This window comes from Orcinus orca, chromosome 14 (assembly GCF_937001465.1).
Source record: "Orcinus orca chromosome 14, mOrcOrc1.1, whole genome shotgun sequence".
In the NCBI taxonomy this organism is placed as follows: Eukaryota; Metazoa; Chordata; class Mammalia; order Artiodactyla; family Delphinidae; genus Orcinus; species Orcinus orca.
This window is the reverse complement of record NC_064572.1, coordinates 49,366,666-49,389,706: the sequence shown is the minus strand read 5'-3', so window position 1 is coordinate 49,389,706 and position 23,041 is coordinate 49,366,666. Positions and strand designations below refer to the sequence as shown.

The window sequence follows — 23,041 nt, the reverse complement described above, 5'->3', positions numbered from 1 at the left end:
GACATGGCAACTAAATGCAATGTGTGACCTTAGGTTGAATCTCTGACCTATAAAGGACTTTACTGGGAAAAAAATCAGCAAAATTTGGCATCTGTAGATTACATACTAATATTGCATTAATGTAATTTCCTGATTCTGATGGTTATATTGTAGTTATATAGATGCGTATCTGTGTTTTTAGGAAATACACAATGAAATGTTAAGAATTTAAGGGGTTTCATATGTGCAACTTACTCTTCATTGGTATAGAAAAATAGTTGGGACTTCCCTGGTGGCGCAGTGGTTAAGAATTCTCCTGCTAATGCAGGGGACACTGGTTCAATCCCACATGCTGCGGAGCAAATAAGCCCGTGCGCCACAACTACTGAGCCTGTGCTCTAGAGCCTGCGAGCCACAACTACTGAAGCCCGTGTGCCTAGAGCCTGTGCTCCACAACAAAAGAAGCCACCGCAATGAGAAGCATGCCCACTGCAGCAAAGAGTAGCCCCCACTCGCCACAACTAGAGAAAGCCTGCGTGCAGCAATGAAGACCCAATGCAGCCATAAATAAATTTACTTTAAAAAATAGTTATATATCTATATATGATATATATTTGACTGTATTGTCACATACAAATAAGCAATATACTGTATGACATTTATATATATGTGTATATGCATGTATGTGTATACACACACATCTCTATCTGTTCATTTATCTATTAGAAAGAAAGATTATTTAACCAGTACTCTTCAAAACTGTCATCAAAAACAAAGAAAGTAAAAACAGATATAGTCCAGAGAAGACTAAAGAGACACGATGACTGATAGTACTATGGTATCATAGATGGGGTCCTGGGACAAGAAAAAAGACTAGTAAAACTAAGGAAATCTAAATAAAATATGGATTTGAGTTAACAGCAATGTTTCACTGTTGGTTCAGTAGTTGTTAAAATATGTAGCATACTAATGAAAGATATTAAGAATTGGGGAATTTGGAACTCTATTACTTCTATTAAAATGTTATTTAGGTCTAATTATTTCTGATGTTTACATAAATGGTAGAAAATGTGAACATAAACAGACCATTTCCATAATCATTTTCATTATAATAAAGTCTAAGACTTAAACATATCATTTACTATAAAAATATTTTTAAGGATAATAAAACTTTACTTATATTACATTTAGTTCTTATAAATACATAACATACACTTGAGGCAACTGTTAGCCAAAAAATAAGGGAGACAGAAAAAGAGAGAGAGAGAGGGAGGGAGAGAAGGAGAGAAAGAACAAAAGAGAGAACAAAATAGAGCAAGAGAGAGGTTCTCATCTTTTCCTATGGTTTAATTTGGCTGAAGTTCAGCTTTGGGTTCCTGCTGATGGGTCTGATCATTAAAATGTTTTTAATCATTCACTTAAACCCTAGGAAAAAAATCAAAACATTTCAGAGCCCCTTTTTTAAAAAAATTAACTAGCATATTAACTTTATTAACAGGTATTGTTGAAAGACATGATCATGCCGCATCAGGAGAAAGAGATATAACAACATCTGAAGTAAAATAAAAATTCTAATTAAACCAGCATATGATACCAGCTACCATGAAATACCCTCTAGGGTATGCCCACTAATCTACATGTAGTTGGGCAAGATGTTCATCTTGATATACTCGTCATTGGGTTACTTTTTATAATTCTTCACGAACTTAAAATCATTCAGTAAAAAGTAATATATATATTCCAAAGGCTGTGTTCCTTTCTCTTAAAACTCTACCTAGCACATGATTATTTACTAAATTGTGAATCGAGATGATAATTTAGACCAAAGAAGCAAGTGTAAATCTTTTCAAATTAGTAATAATACTCTTCAGATTAATGGTGTTATTTACTCCTTACTCTTCCTTTATGTATCTGAGCTCCATCATTCTCTTGCCTGATGCACTTGTACAATATGGTGATCAAGCACTCGGTTTTGGAGTGAGACTGCCTCAGTTTCTCACTCAGATCTGCCACTTAGTAGCCATGAGATCTTGGGCAAATTAATAAATGCTTTTCTGTCTCAGTACTTTTTCATCTTATTGTGTAAAATGAAAACAATACACACAAATAATTTGAGTCTGTGTGTAGGTACAAGTAAGTTTTAAATAGGATTTAGCATTCATAAATGATAACTGTTAGAATTAATCAGTCAATACTGTTGTAATCTGTCCTGATTCCATTCAACATCAGGAGATATGACGCTACTAAATTGGCAAAAGATCTATGCAGAAATCTGTGAACTAATTTTAGATAAGAACAAATTTAAAATTAATCTGGTGTCAAGTTAGTTCCTAATGAGCATGTGAAAAAATCAAAGAAGAAAAATAAATACTAAAATTATTCAAAATCTAAAGTTTACAGGGCTTCCCTGGTGGTGCAGTGGTTGAGCGTCCGCCTGCCAATGCAGGGGACAAGGGTTCGTGCCCCGGTCCGGGAAGATCCCACATGCCGCGGAGCGGCTGGGCCCGTGAGCCATGGCCGCTGAGCCTGCGCGTCCGAAGCCTGTGCCACAACGGGAGAGGCCCCAACAGTGAGAGGCCCGTGTACCGGAAAAAAAAAAAAAAAAAAACCCTAAAGTTTACAGACTTTTAAGATGTTAACCAGGACATAATTTGTGATATACTTGTAACATCAACAGTCATGAAACAACTTGACTGTTCCTGAAACCTAACGTTGTTTCAACTGCTAACCTTTACCTTCCTAAATTGTAAATGGCATTTTAAATTTAGATTTATGAAGCATCCTTTAAAGTTTCCTATTATTAAGAACTTAGAGAACTTGATCAAACACAATTTATTAAATTGACTGTGATTATTTTGGCACCCCTTGCATCTGAGCTTCATAAAACAGTGCATGTAGAAAAATCTTGAGATAAAAAAACATTTCGACTAAGGGGAGTCATATTAATGTTACTTAATAAATATGACTACTTTTTCTGGGACACAAAAAGTATGGTAAAGATTCTTAAGCAGCGTATAGTCATATCCAAATAAATACATAATTTGCCCCTAAAGTTATGAAAAAAAGGGCTCTAATTCACATAAATACGTAACGTCCCCCTAGAGCTACATAAACAGTACTATAATTCAAATAGCTCATATTTACCAGGTTAAAAGAAAAAGAAAAACTGGGCTTCTTTTTTTGTCATCACTGTTGTGTCACCCTATATAATTTATCACAATCACCTGGAAAGATTTTACTCCTTTCTAAAATACTTCCCATGTATAAGCTTCTCAAATTTAACTCAAAACAAATTCTTACTTTCTAAATCATTCTTATCTCAGGAAAAATCAAAGTGAACATATATGTTAAATAATACTTTCCTGTTGCATGATTGTTCCACTTCTGCTTCATTGAGAAGTCTATTAATACAACTCCTACAATGTGTCAGGTACTGTTCTACTCAAATAACAAAACAAAGTGCTAGCTCTAATAGTGATTCAATTCTAACAGGGTAGATATAAAATAAACAAATATATATATATATACACACACACACATATATACACACATACATATATATGTATATATATCCATATGTAATATCAGGTTTAAATAAGTGATCAACTAATTTCAGATTTTTAAAATTAGTTATAAAATATACAGGTGAGGTGCTATACACTAAAATCTGTGGACTTATTTTTCTTTCCTATTCTAAGATTTATTACATGTATTCATTAAACTCTATAAGGTAGGTTTCTAATATTTTCATTCCCAGTTTTTACATGAGGAAACATGTTTCTCTGAAACACACAGAAATTTTAATTTTTTTAAAGATAAATGCAATTTAAAAAATGGTAAGCCAGCTCTATCATAGTTGGACACTTGAGTTGTCTCCAGTTTTTGATTATTATGGAAATATCATCAACAAATCTCCTTATACATGCTTTCTGGTGGACAAACGTACCACTAGAGCAGACCTGATGAGTCACAGGGTATCTACTTGTTTACCTTTCTTTTCTTTTTTTTTAACATCTTTATTGGAGTATAATTGCTTTACAATGTTGTGTTAGTTTCTGCTGTAAAACAAAGTGAATCAGCTATACGTACACATATAATCACCATATCCACTCCCTCTTGCATCTCCCTCCCACCCACCCTATCCCACTGCTCCAGTGGCCACAAAGCACCGAGCTGATCTCCCTGTGCTATGCGGATGTTTCCCACTAGCTATCTATTTTACATTTGCTAGTGTATATATGTCAATGCTACTCTCTCACTTCGTCCCAGCTTACTCTTCCCCTTCCCCGAGTCCTCAAGTCCATTCTCTATGTCTGCATCTTTATTCCTGTCCTGCCCCTAGGTTCATCAGAACCATTTTTTTTTTAGATTGCATATATACGAGTTAGCATACGGTATTTGTTTTTCTCTTTCTGACTTACTTCACTCTGTATGACAGACTCTAGGTCCATCCACCTCACTACAAATAATTTTACAAATAATTTTACAATTATTTGAATTTTACAAATAATTCAATTTCATTTCTTTTTATAGCTGAGGAATATTCCATTGTATATATGTACCTCATCTTTTTTATCCATTCATCTGTCATTGGACACTTAGGTTGCTTCCATGTCTTGGCTATTGTAAATAGTGCTGCAATGAACATTGTGGTACATGTCTCTTTTTTTTCTTTTTTTTTTGTGGTACAGGGGGCTCTCACTGTTCTGGCCTCTCCTGTTGCGGAGCACAGGCTCTGGACGTGCAGGCTCAGCTGTCATGGCTCACAGGCCCAGCCGCTCCACAGCATGTGGGATCTCAGGCTCCGGACGCACAGGCTCAGCGGCCATGGCTCACAGGCCCAGCCTCTCCGCGGCATGTGGGAACTTCCCAGACTGGGGCACTAACCCATGTCCCCTGCATCGGCAGGCGCACGGACTCTCAACCACTGCGTCACCAGGGAGGCCCCATGTCCCTCTTTGAATTATGGTTGTCTCAGGGTATATGCCCAGTAGTGGGATTGCTGGGTCAAATGGCAGTTCTATTTTTAGTTTTTTAAGGAACCTCCATATTGTTCTCCATAGCGGCTGTATCGATTTACATTCCCACTAACAGTGCAAGAGGGTTCCCTTTTGTAGTATAGTCTGAAGTCAGGGAGCCTGATTCCTCCAGCTGCTTTTCTTTCTCAGGATTGCTTTGGTTATTCAGGGTCTTTTGTGTTTCCATACAAATTGTGAATTTTTTTGTTCTAGTTCTGTGAAAAATGCTATCGGTAGTTTGATAGGGATTGCAATGAATCTGTAGATTGCTTTGGGTAGTATGATCATTTTCACAATGTTGATTCTTCCAATCCAAGAACATGGTATATCTCTCCATCTGTTTGTGTCATCCTTGATTTCTCTCATCAGTGTCTTATAGTTTTCTGCATACAGGTCTTTTGTCTCCTTAGGTAGGTTTATACCTATGTAATTTATTCATTTTGTTGCAATGGTAAATGGGAGTGTATCCTCAATTTCTCTTTCAGATTTTTCATCATTAGTGTATAGGAATGCAAGAGATTTCTGTGCATGTATTTTGTATCCTGCTACATTACCAAATTCATTGATTAGTTCTAGTAGTTTTCTGGCAGCATCTTTAGTATTCTCTATGTATAATATCATGTCATCTGCAAACAGTGACAGTTTTACTTCTTTTCCGATTAGGATTCCTTTTATTTCTTTTTCTTCATTCTGCTAACTTTGGGGGTTTTTTGTTCTTCTTTCTCTAACTGCTTTAGGTATAAGGTTAGGTTGTTGATTTGAGATTTTTCTTGTTTCTTGAAGTAGGACTGTATTGCTATAAACTTCCCTCTTAGAACTGCTTTTGCTGCATCCCATAGGTTTTGGCTTGTTGTGTTTTCATTGTCATTTGTTTCTAGGTATTTTTTGATTTCCTCTTTGATTTCTTCAGTGATGTCTTGGTTATTTAGTACTGTATTGTTTAGCCTCCATATGTTTGCAATTTTTACAGTTTTTTTTTCTGTAATTGATATCTAGTCTCATAGCGTTGTGGTCAGGAACATACTTGATACAACTTCAATATTCTTAAATTACCAAGGCTTGATTTGTAACCCAAGATATGATCTATCCTGGAAAATGTTCCATGAGCACCTGAGAAGAAAGTGTATTCTGTTGTTTTTGGCTGGACTGTCCTATAAATGTCAATTAAGTCCATCTTGTTTAATGTGTCATTTAAAGCTTGTGTTTCCTTATTTATTTTCATTTTGGATGATCTGTCCATTGGTGAAAGTGGGGTGTTAAATTCCCACACTATTATTGTGTTACTGTCGATTTTCTCTTTTATAGCTGTTAGCAGGTGCCTTATGTATTGAGGTGCTCCTATGTTGGGTGCATATATATTTATAATTGTTATATCTTCCTCTTGGATTGATCCCTTGATCATTATGTAGTGTCCTTCCTTGTCTCTTGTAACTTTCTTTATTTTAAATTCTATTTTATCTGATATGAGCATTGCTACTCCAGCTTTCTTTTGATTTCCATTGGCATGGAATATCTTTTTCCATCCCCTCAGTTTCAGTCTGTATGTGTCCCTAGGTCTGAAGTGGTCTCTTGTAGACAGTATACATATGGGTCTTGTTTTTGTATCTATTCAGCAAGCCTGTGTCTTTTAGTTGGAGCATTTAATCCATTCATGTTTAAGGTAATTATCGATATGTATGTTCCTATGACCATTTTCTTAATTGTTTTGGGTTTGTTTTTGTAGCTCGTTTTCTTCTCTTGTGTTTCACATTTAGAGAAGTTCCTTTAGCATTTGTTGTAAAGCTGGTTTGGTGGTGCTCAATTGTCTTAGCTTTTGCTTGTCTGTAAAGCTTTTGATTTCTTTATCAAATCTGAATGAGGGGCTTCCCTGGTAGCGCAGTGGTTGAGAGTCCGCCTGCCGATGCAGGGGACACGGTTTCGTACCCCAGTCCAGGAAGATCCCACATGCCGCGGAACGGCTGGGCCCGTGAGCTATGGCCACTGAGCCTGCGCATGCGGAGCCTGTGCTCCGCAATGGGAGAGGCCACAACAGTGAGAGGCCCGCGTACTGCTAAAAAGAAACAAAAACTCTGAATGAGATCCTTGCTGGTTAGAGTAATCTTGGTTGTAGGTTCTTCCCTTTCATCACTTTAAATATATCATGCCACTCCCTTCTGGCTTGTAGAGTTTCTGCTGAGTAATCAGCTGTTAACCTTAAGGGAGTTCCCTTGTATGTTATTTGTCGTTTTTCCCTTGCTGCTTTTAATAATTTTTCTCTGACTTTAATTTTTGCCAATATGATTATTGTGTGTCTCGGTGTGTTTCTCTTTGGGTTAATCCTGTATGGGACTCTCTGTGCTTCCTGGACTTGGGTGGCTATTTCCTATCCCATGTTAGGGAAGTTTTCAACTATAATCTCTTCAAATATTTTCTCGGGTCCTTTCTCTCCTTCTTTTCCTTCTGGGACCCCTATAATGAGAATGTTGTGGCGTTTAATGTTATCCCAGATACCTCTTATGCTATCTTTGTTTCTTTTCATTTTTTTTCTTTATTTTGTTCTGCAGCAGTGAATTCCACCATTCTTTCTTCCAGGTCACTTATCCGTTCTTCTGCCTCAGTTATTCTGCTATTGATTCCTTCTAGTGTATTTTTCATTTCAATTATTGTATTGTTCATCTCTGTTGTTTGTTTTTGTTTTTGTGGTACGCGGGCCTCTCACTGTTGTGGCCTCTCCCGTTGCGGAGCACAGGCTCCGGACGCACAGGCTCAGCGGCCATGGCTCACGGGCCCAGCCGCTCTGCGGCATGTGGGATCATCCCGGACCAGGGCACGAACCTGTGTCCCCTGCATTGGCAGGTGGACTCTCAACCACTGCGCCACCAGGAAAGTCCTATCTCTGTTGTTTGTTCTTTAATTCTTCTAGATCTTTGTTAAACATTTCTTGCATCTTCTCGATCTTTGCCTCCATTCTTTTTCCGAGGTCCTGGATCATCTTCACTATCATTATTCTGAATTCTTTTTCTGGAAGCTTGCCTATCTCCACTTCATTTAGTTGTTTTTCTGGGGTTTTATCTTGTTCCTTCATTTGGTACATAGCCCTCTGCCTTTTCACCTTGTCCCTCTTTCTGTGAATGTGGTGTTTGTTCCACAGGCTGCAGGATTGTAGTTCTTCTTGCTTCTGCTATCTGCCCTCTGGTGGATGAGGCTATATAAGAGGCTTGTGCAAGTTTCCTGATGGGAGGGACTGGTGGTGGGCAGAGATGGCTGTTGCCCTGGTGGACAGAGCTCAGTAAAACTTTAATCCACTTGTCTACTGATGCGGGGGGCTGGGTTCCCTCCCTGTTGGTTGTTTGGCCTGAGGTGACCCAACACTGGAGCCTACCCGGTCTCTTTGGTGGGGCTAATGGCGGGCTCTGGGAGGGCTCATGTCAAGGAGTACTTCCCAGAACTTCTGCTGCCAGTGTCCTTTTCCTCACGGTGAGGCACAGCCACCCCCTGCCTCTGCAGGAGACCCTCCAACACTAGCAGGTAGGTCTGGTTCAGTCTCCTTTGAGGTCACTGCTCCTTCCCCTGGGTCCCACTGCACACACTACTTTGTGTGTGCCCTCAAATAGTAGAGTCTCTGTTTCCCCCAGTGTTGTCAATGTCCTGCAATCAAATCCCGCTAGCCTTCAAAGTCTGATTCTCTAGGAATTCCTCCTCCTGTTGCCGGATCCCCAGGTTGGGAAGCCTGACGTGGATCTCAGAACCTTCACTCCAGTGGGTGGACTTCTGTGGTATAAGTGTTCTCCAGTTTGTGAGTCACCCACCCAGCAGTTATGGGATTTGATTTTACTGTGATTGCGCCCCTCTTACCATCCCATTTTTGCTTCTCCTTTGTCTTTGGATGTGGGGTATCTTTTTTGGTGAGTTCCAGTGTCTTCCTGTCGATGATTGTTCAGCAATTAGTTGTGATTTTGTTGTTCTCGAAAGAGGGAGTGATAGCACATCCTTCTACTCCACCATCTTGAACCAATCCTTGACATTATTTTTTAATCTAGTCTGAAAACTTTGTTTTTCAATTTGCGTATTTTCCCCTTTACTTTTAATGTAATTTTTGTACAAGATGAATACTTTTATTTTGAACACTCTTAGTAAGTGTTCATATTTTTCCTACCTATTCTATGTTCTGATTTGTTTGTTCCCTTTCTTTATTTTGTTTGATTAATATGTATATTATTCATTATTTCATTCATGTTCTAGGCAACAAAAACATTAGACTGTATTTGTTGGTTATCTCCCGGTTTATAATTAGTGTTCTTATGTTTTAAGTATATATCTGTTCTTATGTTTTAAGTATATATCTTTACATGATATATAAAGATATACATACATATCATGTAAAGTTATATACTTAAAACAAGATATATATATATATATATATATATTTTGCGTCAATACCCCCTCATTCTCATACTACGTTGATTTTTATTGATACCTACTATCTGTCATATTCTGCAAAATCAAAAACAAACAAACAAAGCAAAACACCTCACTTCAGCAATCTTAATTTACTCACTGTGGTTCACAAATCTTTATGTCTATTCGACATGGACTATTCGAGATCTAAAGACATTCCTTGCTGGGTTGCAACAACTGATATTCTCCTCAGATTGCAAATCTTCCCAAAAGTGTTCTTCTCTAATATATTCTCTCAGTAGGATCCTGCTATATTTTAAGCCAGAACCTCAAAGGTAATCTAAACAATATATAGTGTCTACACTTTTCTCCTTTACCCTCTGCAATTAACAGGTCATCTTTTCTCATTAATTTATCCACCTAATAGCCTTCCTACACCCTCTTTTTCCATTTTTATTCAGTTCAAGATTTTTACCTTGCATCTCTTTTCAGCTCACCTCTTCAAAAAATTCTCCATCCAGCTGTGGGAATGATATCATAAATTGGCGAATCTGAATGCACTTATATTCTAAGCCATTTTCTGGTCCCTTATTGCCTAAAGCTCCTCTTTATAACTGATGGTGCCTCTCAGGATATGACCCCAACTTGTTCTTCAGTTTCATCTCCTTCCATTCAATCCTTTCTTTCTTTAATTATTTTTTTTTTTGCGGTACGCGGGCCTCTCACTGTTGTGGCCTCTCCCGTTGCGCAGCACAGGCTCCAGACGCACAGGCTCAGTGGCCATGGCTGACGCGCGCAGCCGCTCCACGGCATGTGGGATCTTCCCGGACCGGGACACGAACCCGTGTCCCCTGCATCGGCAGGCGGACTCTCAACCACTGCGCCACCAGGGAAGCCCTAATCCTTTCTTAATTTAAGCTTGTTATACAGAACTCCTTATATTTAAGTCAGTAGCAATCCATGAAAATAAGGTCTAAGTTAAACAAAACTTAAGTGATAGTAGAAACAGTTCACCGCATAAATTCAAAACACCATCAGGAGACAACAGTGCTGAAAACAGACATGAAGTATGTATTTTTGATTAGTATAAGGCCAAAATAGAAACATTACCATAATACAGTGGCATGAAATTTTATTTAAGACACCTTTTTTATTTATAGAATATTATTCAACTGCCATTTTTGTACATCAAAAATAGTTGAACATTGGCAATTTCCTTGAGTCCAACCTTATAATTACATCTGAACTCTATTTCTCCAAGTTTCCAGGAACAAAGAAATAGAGTTCAGAATTTTCATATATACCCTTGACGTTTGAATGGTACAGGTCCACTTACATGCAAATTTTTTCAACAGTAAATACTACATTACTACACAATATATGGTTCCTTCCTCCCTTCCTTCCTTTCTTTCTCTCTTTCTTTCTTTCTGACTGTAAACCATCTACCTGTCAAGAGAAATGCAAGGAAACATTCTTTCAGAAAGTGCCAACAAATTATCTCCAATAAATCACATCATGTCACAGCAGCAAAGTACATTTAGTGTGATATTCAAGGTGACAAAAAGAACAAATTAATATTGACTAAAAAAATTGCCCATCTGTAATGAGATCATTAAAGACCAGGACAAATATAACCTCTATATTATCCTGAGATTAATTCTTCACAGGCACAAGAAAACACTACGTCTGCCTTGACTTGTCCTTGTTTACTTTTTATTATGTCTAAAGGAATTTTTTGAAATGGGATGCATGTGTTATCAAAGACATCACTGCCAGAAAATATTTATCTTCCAAAAATTACTTAAGAATAATCAGCAGCAATTAGACTTTGCAATTTGTTCTTCGAACCAACAAGACTAATTACTTAATGATACAATTATCCAAAACTAATTGAGAGTCTCCAATTACCCAGAGAGAAAAAAAAATACTTGCAATGCTTTATGTCTCACAAACAAAGAATTTTAAACCTTGGTAGCCAATTCATGTGCTGCTCCAGGTCTTGGTTTTCTCACAGTTAATAAGGAGAGTGACTAATCAGGACTTTAATTTTAGAAGCTTCTTTTATAAATCTGTGATGATGACTTTGTACCTATCTTTTGCATTCTGATGAAGTGTAAAATATTTTGACACCAACAATCTCTTAAACCCTGAATGATTTTTTTTTTTTTTGGAAAAGCATTTAGATCTTTCTAGTCTTAACTGCATTAACTGCATGCCTTATACTAAAAGAAGAAATAGCATGGAAAATATCTTGCAATCTTGCACAGAGTAAAATGTATTTTACTTAATTTTATTTTACAGGCAGCACTGTAGTTGCATTGTATATATATATATATATACACACACAGACATAGTATATATACACACACACATACATATATACATACACATATATACATATGGGTATATATAAAATTGCAATGTATTTTCCCAGTGGAGAGATATAGATATAAAGATAAACCCATTCAAGCCAATTAAACTAAGAACTACTCAGATAAATGAAGGATGAGAAAAATAGCTAAATTTCATTTTTTCTTATAATTATGTTTTGATGTTTAAATAAACTTTGGACTCTTTACAAGAAAATAGATATGAGAGAGTATGAGCAAAATCAATGGAGGAAAATATCATCAATTACACACATTCTACATAATCAAACCATAGAATATATGACCACAGTAACAGTGGGATAGGATTGCCTCGGTTGTCTTTAGGAAATGCATTGAGAGAAAATCATAATTAGGCAGCTTTGTAAAGAAATCTTGCCTCTACAAATAATGTTTAAGATAAAATGTTTAATGTTTATATAAATTGTATCACTCTAACATTTATCCAGATGACATAGGAGTTTAGAGTTTGGAGAAACTGAAGATTGATCAATGTGTATAGCTGGGGATGAGTATAGAAATAAGAAATGGAAATAGATCATGTGTTAAATTTTAAAAGATGAATAAAACTTGGAGACTTGCAAGGTAGGGAAGATTCCATTCTAAGTAAACTGAACAGTGTGAGCAAAGCCAAAGAAATGAATATATTTGTAAGACATGAGGAAGTTAATCTTAACAGAATGAGGCAATATCAGAGAGAATTGAAGTTAAGAATACATTGACAAAAGGTCAGATTATGGAAGGGCTTGAAAATCAGCCAGTGGAGATAGATGACATTTTTCCTGATAATAATGAGAAATTACACAATTTTTGAATAGGAGAGTGACACAATTAAAATAGTATTTGAAAAGGTTAGTTTTTAGCAAGGTGCTGAAAAAAATTGGAGGGGGAGTGGAAGTAGTCAAATTACATAGGATACTTTGAATTCAAATTGAACATTATAAATTTCTTTATGAAAAATGAACTAAAGACATGTATCCAACAACAGTTAAACATGGTACAGGAATGGATTTTAAAATTAGATATGTTGCCTAAGATAACTCATCTATTAGTTTATACTCAAAGCTAGCACTCAAACAAAAAAAGCAAAATCTCATTCAAAAAGTATGCTTTAGATGTTAAAATAATTAATCATGTAACATGATTAATTACATTAATTAGCATTTGTCTGTTTTAGCAGAAGCCTATTAAGTAAAGTTAGCTCAAAAAGGTCGAGCATTAACTAACAAGTAATTTCGCCTGTTAAACTTTAAAAAGCTTTTATTTCTTTTATTTATTATTTTGTTTTTAGTAATACAATCTAGAAAGTCTCAGATTACAGGAAACATCATTTCTTCAATTTTTAGTGAATAGAAGAATGCTGAGGTAAATAAGATACATTTTAAATAATTTCAAAAAGCATGTAGAAGTTATAGGCCCAATGCTGTGTTTAATATCCAAATTATACTGACTTCCTTCTATAAAGTAGGTACATATTTTAAGATTTAAAAAAAAGACATGGAGGTAAAGATGATTTGCTAAAGTATAGGCTATTAAAAATATAGTTCATTTTTGTGTCTAAAGTACACATAATAGATATTAGAGATACTTCAGAAATATTTTATAATTTTTTATAATATTTTATATTTTTTCTACAAAAAATTAATAGAGTAAGCACTATTTTTAAAAAATAACATAAAAAGGGTTCTTGGCCCATGGATTTTGGTTCAAAGGGAAAACAAAACAAAGTAAAACAAGAAACAACAAAAAAGCATGTTCTAATAAAAGCAATAATACTACTTTAAAAATATATTTAAATAGTTTGATAAGGATTTTCTTATAAGAATTTAGCTTTGATTTATATTAAAATATTTTTAATATGCCAGAACTTGATTTTAAAATTGAGAAAATAACTTTAAATTAATAAAATCTCAAATACATATTTTCTTCTAGTATTGAATTACTGCTACCACCTCAGAGATACAAAACAAAAATCTGTCTCATTTTACAATGAGAATAAATAGCACCTGTTGAGCCTCAGTAAGCGTGTATGTATTTAGATTCAGGCATTAAGTTGTTGAAGATGATTTAAAAATGCCAACATTTTGGCCATTATTATAAATAAAGCAATTTTTTTCCTGTAGCAAAGTGAATTCCTGAAATCGTATCAGAAGTCACTCAGACCTTATTTCTTCTAAAGCACTATTTTTTAAAATGTTTTCTTGATATTTTTAAACAGTTAAGATTGTTATTATAGAGGAATAATTTCAAAATATTTAAAATATACAGTCAATTACATATATCAATAAAAAGGAAGCAGAGAGTAGTGGATAGAAACTGACCTCATTCACTGTGGCGTAGTAGCTTTCATGCTTGAATGTGGGTGAGTTGTCATTTCTGTCTCTCACCACGATTCGAACTTCATGGTAGATAACAGTACCCACTTTTTTGTTGATGCACTGAACCTGTACCACGATGGAGTGTATGTTCATTGGAGGCTGCAACACAGAAATTGCATCTTTTTAAAAAAATAATTGAAACTGAAGCATCTCATCACTGTCAAAGTATTTGTTTAATAAAATCTTCTATGTTTATTCACTTTTAAATGATAGTAATCTATAAAAATTGATCCATTTTGCCTTATTTTAAGGAAAAGTGAAGACAATCATGATTATTTCATTGCTTAATTTTCAAAATATAGGGTCTGAGGTAGTATTATGTTCATAATTAGAAAACTGGTGATGAACACAATCACAAAATTAATGTCTGATATTTGATGGGATGCCACAAATTTTGTCCTTCCAAAAGTCAAAGAAGCAATGACATAAACTTCTAATTTATAAAAACAATGTATTAATGATAATATACATAGGATAGAGAGACTGTATAACATGGTATATCATTTGTTTAAATCTATATTTTTGCTAAAATATTAAACGTTCATATCTGATAAAAACTAAAATATAGATAACCAAAAGAAGAGAATCCATTCACAACCCAATCAAACTTCCTAATTCTATACAGTTAGATGTTTATTTTGCTAATCTTTCCCTCTTTCCAAATATACATCTGTTTTATACACACACACACACATACACACACACACACACACACACGTGAATATCATCCCATGTTTGCAAATACAGATTTTCTATAGCACTTTGATGTATACTACTATGAAGCTATATTTTGTATTCCATCATAAGTCTATAGCATAGTTGGTCTAAGTAAAAACTTATAATGAGATGTTTATTATTGTCAATTTTTGTCATTACAAGCAAAATGTTTATACCTTGGTAAACATACTGTACATAAGTATGTGCTAACTTTAATTATTTTTTATGATAAATTCTTATAAGGGGAGAATTGTCATGAAGGGGGCATTTATTACTCAGGTGCTATGATGAAGGGCTTGCAGAAGTGGGATACACACATCTCTGACTCTAGAGTTAAAGTGTTTAACACCACAGAATATTTCTTTGTGATTTTTAAAATATTTTTGAGTTTATAAAATTTTCTTTACATATAATTCTATCAGTATGATCTATTCTGACCATCCTGTTTAGAATGCCATGCCTCCAGTCTGCTCTGTGCTTTCAACCTTCCCCCTATTTATTTACTGTTTTTACTACATTTCTCATGCATCACATGGCATATTACACATTTTATATATTTGTTTGAGTTTGTCTCCCTTTACTATACTGGAAGCTTCATAAAGCCTGGGGTGTTATTTTGGTCATGACTAAATCTCTCTACCCAGTAACTAGCACTGTGTCTAGAACAGATGACTGAGTACTACCCGACTTGTACTGCTGTGCTTCTAGCCTTAGTTCCATAACCTACTAATTGTATGATCTAGATGCAAACTCTCTCTGTGCTTAGTTTATTCACTTCTAAAAATGGGGATAATACTAAACACTGACATGACATAATCATCATAAGTATTATATGAGCTTACCCTGTGCTAGGCACATATTAACACATAACAGATGTAAACTATTTTTTACTTATAAAAAGCTAAATCTCCAAAAAAGTAAAAAAAAATGAATCTAAAAAAATACAAACTGACAATCTTGAATTATAAAACAAATTATTAAATATCTGGATTAAAACCAATTTAAAGATATAGCAATGATTCCTGGAACTTAGGGTAGGTTCATTAAAAATGTCACATTTCTAATGAGTAGAATGTTGTAGAAACTATACCTAACCTGAAGAAAACATTGTTTAATATCAAGATATTTTTATGGCCAATAAAGAGAAATGCAATCAAATTGTATTGTACCTGGCTGAATAATTGTATCTAGAAAGAATAACTTGAAGCATCATTATCATATGGAGGAAGGTCTCTAGTGAAGTACCATACAGATCTGAGTTCTAATGTCTGCCCCAATTCACTTTTAATCACTGACATATAGAAATGTATTAAAGCCATGTGTGTAAAATCTGTGAATGCTACAAAGTTCAGAAGGATATATACTACATTTAATGATAAAAGACAAGGTTCAAAATCATTTTATCAGAATAATAAGTATCAAAAATCTACACTTCTACAATAATAAATTTAAATAATCTTATTTGTATTAGAAAAAAAGTTAATTGCCCAAATATAGTAATAAGTGGCTACAAACATTAATATGAAAATATAATTGTAAACTTTTGAGTTTTAAAACATTTTGAGTTGGCATGTAAAGATGAGTTTACATGCCAACACTGTAAATGGACTACTAGAATAATAATACAAACTACTTCATATGCATTAATAATAGATGAAGAGATAGGTGGATTACAATAAGCACCATTTTATGGGCAAATTGGAAGTGAGGTCTAATCATCCTGAGAATGTGTGATAAAATTTGAGATGTTTAAACTAAAAATCACAAGATTCATCAGACATCTGAATGGTTGTTATGAAAAGATAAATTAGTTTATTCATTGTAGTCTCAGAGTACAGAAATAAGAACAATAAATAAAAAGTATTACAAAGCATATGTTTTCAATATAAGTAGAGATTTTCTATTAATCCAAAGTGGGTCAGAATAGAATGGACTATCCAAAAAATTAAGCCCCATCACTGAAAATCTGCAAGCTTGAGACTAAAAGATAACTTAAAAAGACTAGGTCTTAGAAATATTCTGGAAAGAATTTAAATTATATGACCTCCATTTTTACTACCAGTTTTAAAGTCTTTGCTTTAATAGGCTTTTTAAGAAAAGTACTGAATATTTCAATTGTAAAATAAAAAACAATAAATACTTCTACTATTAGCCCTTGGCACACCTCTCAGAAGACAATCAGGTGACAATTTATGTTCTTCTAAAGTTATTTATCGTATAAATATTGTGAGAGAGACCTATAAAACCATTCCATATCAACTTCTAATTCTATAGTAAGTGTTAGCATGGGACAGAAAGGTCACAATCTTTGTAAGTAGAGGATCAGATGTAGTGTGCTGCGACTCAGCGCCACTTACTCGCACTAAGTGCCCATAGATTAGATATAACCAGGTCACCTGGAACTTTGTCACTGTCAACTTTAGTCCCCTATGCAACTGTTAGTAGCATGGATAGAACTTAGCTTGCAATAAATTCCAACCATAATGGATCATGATGAAGGCAAGAATTCCCTGTGGCTAATATACAGCATTCACTGTAATCTCACGGTGGAATAGAATCTATTCTGCTCTGTAAGAAGGTCATAAATATACCAAAGACAGTTCCACCAAGTCTATTAGTGAGAGTTTAGGGAATCTAAAATGCTTAGGAATGTGTTAGGGAAGTTTGGGTTTATTTTTAATAACTGGGTGGCAAAAATAAGTCATGGCAATTCTATCTTCTCTGATTCTCTTAAATTGCTTCATTCATGAAACAAATCAGAAAAAAAAATGCTGTGTATAAACTGTTTGGGGGTAATTATTTAGGGTGATTACCATTCATATATACCTAGACATGCAAACTATTGTCCAAATTTAAAAATAATTGTTCAGCACAGTACTCTGAATGTATATTTGCATATCTGTATGTTAGTACACATGTGTGAATACATTTTGACATACATAGATAAAGTTCAGGAATGATATGTACCAACAGTTGATGAAGGTTATCTTTGAAAAGTAAGGCCAAGAGTAAAAAGTAGGTGAAGAATTTTTTTCCAATAAATATGTATGAATTTTTTAATTTGAAAAACATTTATTACATTTTTCAATCACTTAAGTTGCAACATGCAAAGTGAAGCTTTTATAAATAATTTATTGATGCGAACAGTGTAGATTATAGCATACATATTCAGTCTAAGGAGAACTGAGTTTTTTCTAGAAGCTACATTATTTGGATTGCTTAATAAATAAATGTTTAGCAAACCTGAATAAGAACTGATTTTATTTTTCATAAAGCAAAGGCAAATGTTATTCACTCCTCACAGGAATGGAAGTTTTTTATCATGATTTTTCTTCCTATATAAATACTATTTTTACAAAATAAAAAGTCTTCATTACTTTAAAAATAAACTGGAGGACAGTGAAAAGAAATAAGACCCAGTGTGTTGTAGAAATACTTTTTAAACAAAAGTTAACATAAATGGCTGGCCAGAGTTATAAGTGTACTTCATAAATTAAGCTTTCAAAATAAATGGTATATTTAAAGAAGTTGCCTAAAGAAGAAAGTACGGATTTGAAAATATTGTTAGGTATATGTAATATTTAGAAATGTGTAGGTTTTTCGCAATCAGTTATTAAGGACACTAAGTTTATTTAATTGTACTTATTTTATGCAAAGTTCAACATGGGTTGGGATTAATATGACACAGTCCTTTTACATTAAGCAAATCCTGTAAAACTGATATGAGATGAATATAGATAACTATAATGTGAGTCAAGAAAGAGTTCTGAAGGAATTCCCTGGCAGTCCAGTGGTTAGGACTTGGTGCCTTCACTGCTGGGGCCTGAATTCAATCCCTGGTTGGAGAACTAAGATCCTATAAGCTTCATGGCACACCCAAAAAAAAAAAAAAAAAAAAAAAAAGAGTTTTGAAGGCTTAGGAGTTTGGAGTAAGAAATTATGTACCAGCGTTACTATTAGGAAATATTTTATGTAGAAAGTAGAAATTTAAGACATGTTTTGGTAGTAGATAACATTTAACTGATGGTAATGGATAAAGGTAATTTCAAAGTATAGGTTCAAAAGAGTATCAGGGTAGGCATGATAAGAAAAAGTTAGATTATGTTGAGGGAACAGCAATTAGTTCAGTTTTCCTAGATTAGAGAATATATGTTTCTAAATAAAAGGAAAAGAGATAGGCTGCAGGTTGAATCTAGGAAACCTCAACGGACAGTTTGCACTGAGAATTCATCTACCAATAAGGTCATAACTGTGCTTTGAGACACTAAAACTGGAGAAGGTTGAATCGTGAAATATAGTAAGGAGAACTATTAGGAGATTTTTCCAAAGTCAAGTGAGAACTAAGAGGGGCTGTCCTGGAGTTATGCTGATGGATGCAAATGCAAGACATACTGTGGAGATAAAAGTACAAAACTTAGTAGTTAAATGGATATTGGCCTGGAAATAGAAGTCAAAGCTCTTTGTGCATTTACCAATTTAAAATCCAAAGGAAGAGATGTTAAGATATTCAGCATGTTCCATGCTCTTGAATTCTAAGAATTAATATAGTTAAAATGGCCATACTACCCAAAGCAATCTACAGGTTTATTGTGATCCCTATGAAATTACCCATGACATTTTTCACAGAACTGGAACAAACAATCCTAAAATTAATATGGAACCATAAATGACCCGGAATTGCCAAAGCAATTCTTAGGAAAAAGAACAAAGCAGGAGGCATAACCCACCCAGACTTCAGACAATACTACCAAGCTTCAATAATCACAGCATGGTATTGACACAAAAACAGACATATGGATCAATGGAACAGAATAGAGAGACCATAAATAAACCCACACACCTATGGACAATTAATCTTCAACAAAGAAGGCAAGAATATAAAATGGGGAAAAGAGTCTCTTTAGCAAGTGGTGTTGGGAAAGTTGGACAGCCACATGTAAATCAATGAAGGTAGAACACACCCTCACACCATACAGAAAAATAAACAGAAAATGGCTTAAAGATTTAAATATAAGACATGACACTATAAAACTCCTAGAAGAGAACATAGGCAAAACATTCTCTGACATAAACTGTACCAATGTTTTCTTAGGTCAGTCTCCCAAGGCAATAGAAATAAAAGCAAAAATAAACAGATGGGACCTAATCAAACTTGCAAGCTTCTGTACAGCAAGGGAAACCATAAACAAAATGAAAAGGCAACCTACAGACCAGGAGAAAATATTTGCAAATAATGTGACAGACAAGGGCTTAATTTCCAAAATATACAAACAAATCATACAACTCAACAACAAAAAAACAAACAACTCAATTGAAAAATGGGCAGAAGACTAAATAGACATTTCTCCAAAGAAGACATCCAGATGGCCAACAGACACATAAAAAGATGCTCAGCATCACTAATTATTAGAGAAATGCAAACAAAAACTACAATGAGGTACCACCTCACACTGGTCAGAACAGGTATCATTAAAAAGTCTACAAATAATAAATGTTGGAGAGGGTGTGGAAAAAAGGGAACCCTCTTACACTGTTGATGGGAATGTAAACTGGTGCAGCCATTATGGAAAAGTGTATAGAGGGTTCCTCAAAAAACTAAAAATAGAGTTGCCATATGATTTGGCAATCCCACTCCTAGGCATATATCCAGACAAAACTATAATTCTAAAATATTCATGCACCCCTATTTTCATAGCAGCACTATATACAATAGCCAAGACATGGAAACAACCTAAATGTCCATCGACAGATAAATGGATAAAGATGCTGTGTGTGTGTGTATACACACACACACACACACACACACACACACACACACACACTGGAATACTATTCAGCCATTAAAAAGAATGAAACAATGTCATTTGCAGCAACATGGATGGACCTAGAAATTATCATACTAAGTAAAGTAAGTCAGAAAGAGAAAGACAAATACCATATGATATCACTTATATGTGGAATCTAAAGTACAACAAAAATGAACATATCTATGAAACAGAAACAGACTCACAGACATAGAGAACAGACTTGTGGTTGCCAAGGGAGAGAGGGGTGGTGGAGGGAAGGATTGGGAGCTTGGGATTAGCAGATGCAAACTAGTATATAAAGGATGGATAAACAACGAGGTTTGACTGTATAGCACAGGGAACTATATTCAATATCCTGTGATAAACCAGAATGGAAAAGAATATGAAAAAGAATATATATATGTATAACTGAGTCACTTTGCTGTACAACAGAAATTAACACAACACTGTAAATCAACTATACTATACTTCCATAATTTTTTTAAAATGTTCGGATTGTTATGAACACAATTTTTCACTATTCAAATCTTTTAGAAGTTTGCCCAGAGTTTTGAAATAAGTATAACAGGACTGTGCCAGAATTATATTTTTATTGCAATTTGAATTATTGATTTTATTGTGACCACTATTATCCTATGTCCAATAGTGAATAGAGAATATTGCTCATGAGACAATAATTATAGACTTTAAATTAATAGACTTTAAAACAAAGAGTATAACAAAAGACAAATAAAGGCATTACATGATGATAAAGAGGTCAACTAAATAAGAAGATATAACATTTTTAAACATATATATACCTAAGAGTGCCTAAATATATAAAGCAAATATTAAAAGGCATAAATAGATAAATTAACACTAATACAATAATAGTAGAGGACTTTAATTCCCCACTTATATCAAATGGATATCATCCAGACAGAAATGCAAAAAGGAAACATTGACCTTAAATGACACACTGTATCACATGGACTAGATAGGTAGCAATAGAACATCCCATCCAAAGGAGCAGAATTACCTATTCTTTTAAAGTCCACATGGAACATTCCCCATAATAGATCACATGCTAGCCAAAAAACAAGTCTCAATAAATTTAATATTACTGAAATCATATTGAGTTATTTTCCCACAACAATTGTATGAAACTAGAAATCAATTACAGGAAGAAAACTGCAGAAAATACAAGCATGTGGAGACAACAAAATGGTACTAAAAAAATAAGCAATAGGTCAACAAAGAAATCAAAGAGGAAATTTTAAAAAATACCTTGAGAAGAATGAAAATATAAACACAACTTTCCAAAATCTATGGAACACAATAAAAACAGTTCTAAGAGGGAAATTTATATTGATACAGAAAAATATCAAATAAACAACCTAGTTTTACACCTAAAGGAATCAGAAAAAGAACAAAGCCCAAAATTATTAGACAAAAGGAAATGATAGAGATCAGAGTGGAAATAAATGAAATAGAGGCAATAGAAAGAATAATGAAACTAAGAGCTGTTTTTTTAAAAGAAAACCAAAATTAATCTTTAGCCAGACTCATCAAGAGAAAAAGAGAGAGGGCCCAAATAAAGTAAATTAGAAATGAAAGAGGAGAATTTACAACTAATATCATAGAAATACAAACAATGATAAGAAACTACTATAGATAAGTTTATGTCAAAAACTGGACAACCTAGAAGACATAAACAAATTAGAAACATATAATCTTCCAAGACTGAATACGGAAGAAACAGAAAATATGAACAAATTACTAGTGATGAAATTAAACCAATAATCAATAAACTCCCAACAAACAAAAGTATAGAACCAGAAAGCTTCACAAGGGAATTCTACCAAACATTTAAAGAGTTAATACCTATCCTTCTCAAACTATTCCAAGACAAAATACAAATGAAAGGAATGCTTCCAAACTCATTCTATGAGGCCAGCATTACCTTGATATCAAAACCAAAGACATTATAAAAAGAGAAAATTAGAGGCCAATATTCCTGATGAACATAGATGCAAAAATTCTTAACAAAATATTAGCAAACTGAATTCAACAATATATTAAAAGGTTCATACATCATGATCAAGTGGGATTTATTCCAGGGATGCAAGGATGGTTCAATATTTGCAAATCAATCCAAATTATACACCATATTACCAAATGAAGGATAAAAATCATGATCATCTCAATAGATACAAAAAAAGGATTTGACAAAATTCAACATCCATTCATGATTAAAAATAAAGACTCTCAACAAAGTTGGTAGATTGGTACCATAGCTCAACACAATGGCGAATTTTTTTTTTTTTTTTGCTAAGAACATAGTATTGATTTAACAACAAGCGATTGGTCTTACATGTATTACTATGCACCATTACTTT

General features: G+C 34.1%; 1 protein-coding gene across 1 annotated transcript in view; it reads right to left on the bottom strand.

The window, feature by feature from the left end:
- Window positions 1–23,041, bottom strand: part of PCDH15 (protocadherin related 15) — a 711,784-nt gene that overhangs the window by 427,981 nt on the left and 260,762 nt on the right. Inside the window, exon 3 of the mRNA XM_049696610.1 lies at window positions 14,083–14,238. Coding sequence (XP_049552567.1) covers window positions 14,083–14,238 — 156 coding nt within the window. The remainder of the gene's footprint in view (window positions 1–14,082; window positions 14,239–23,041) is intronic.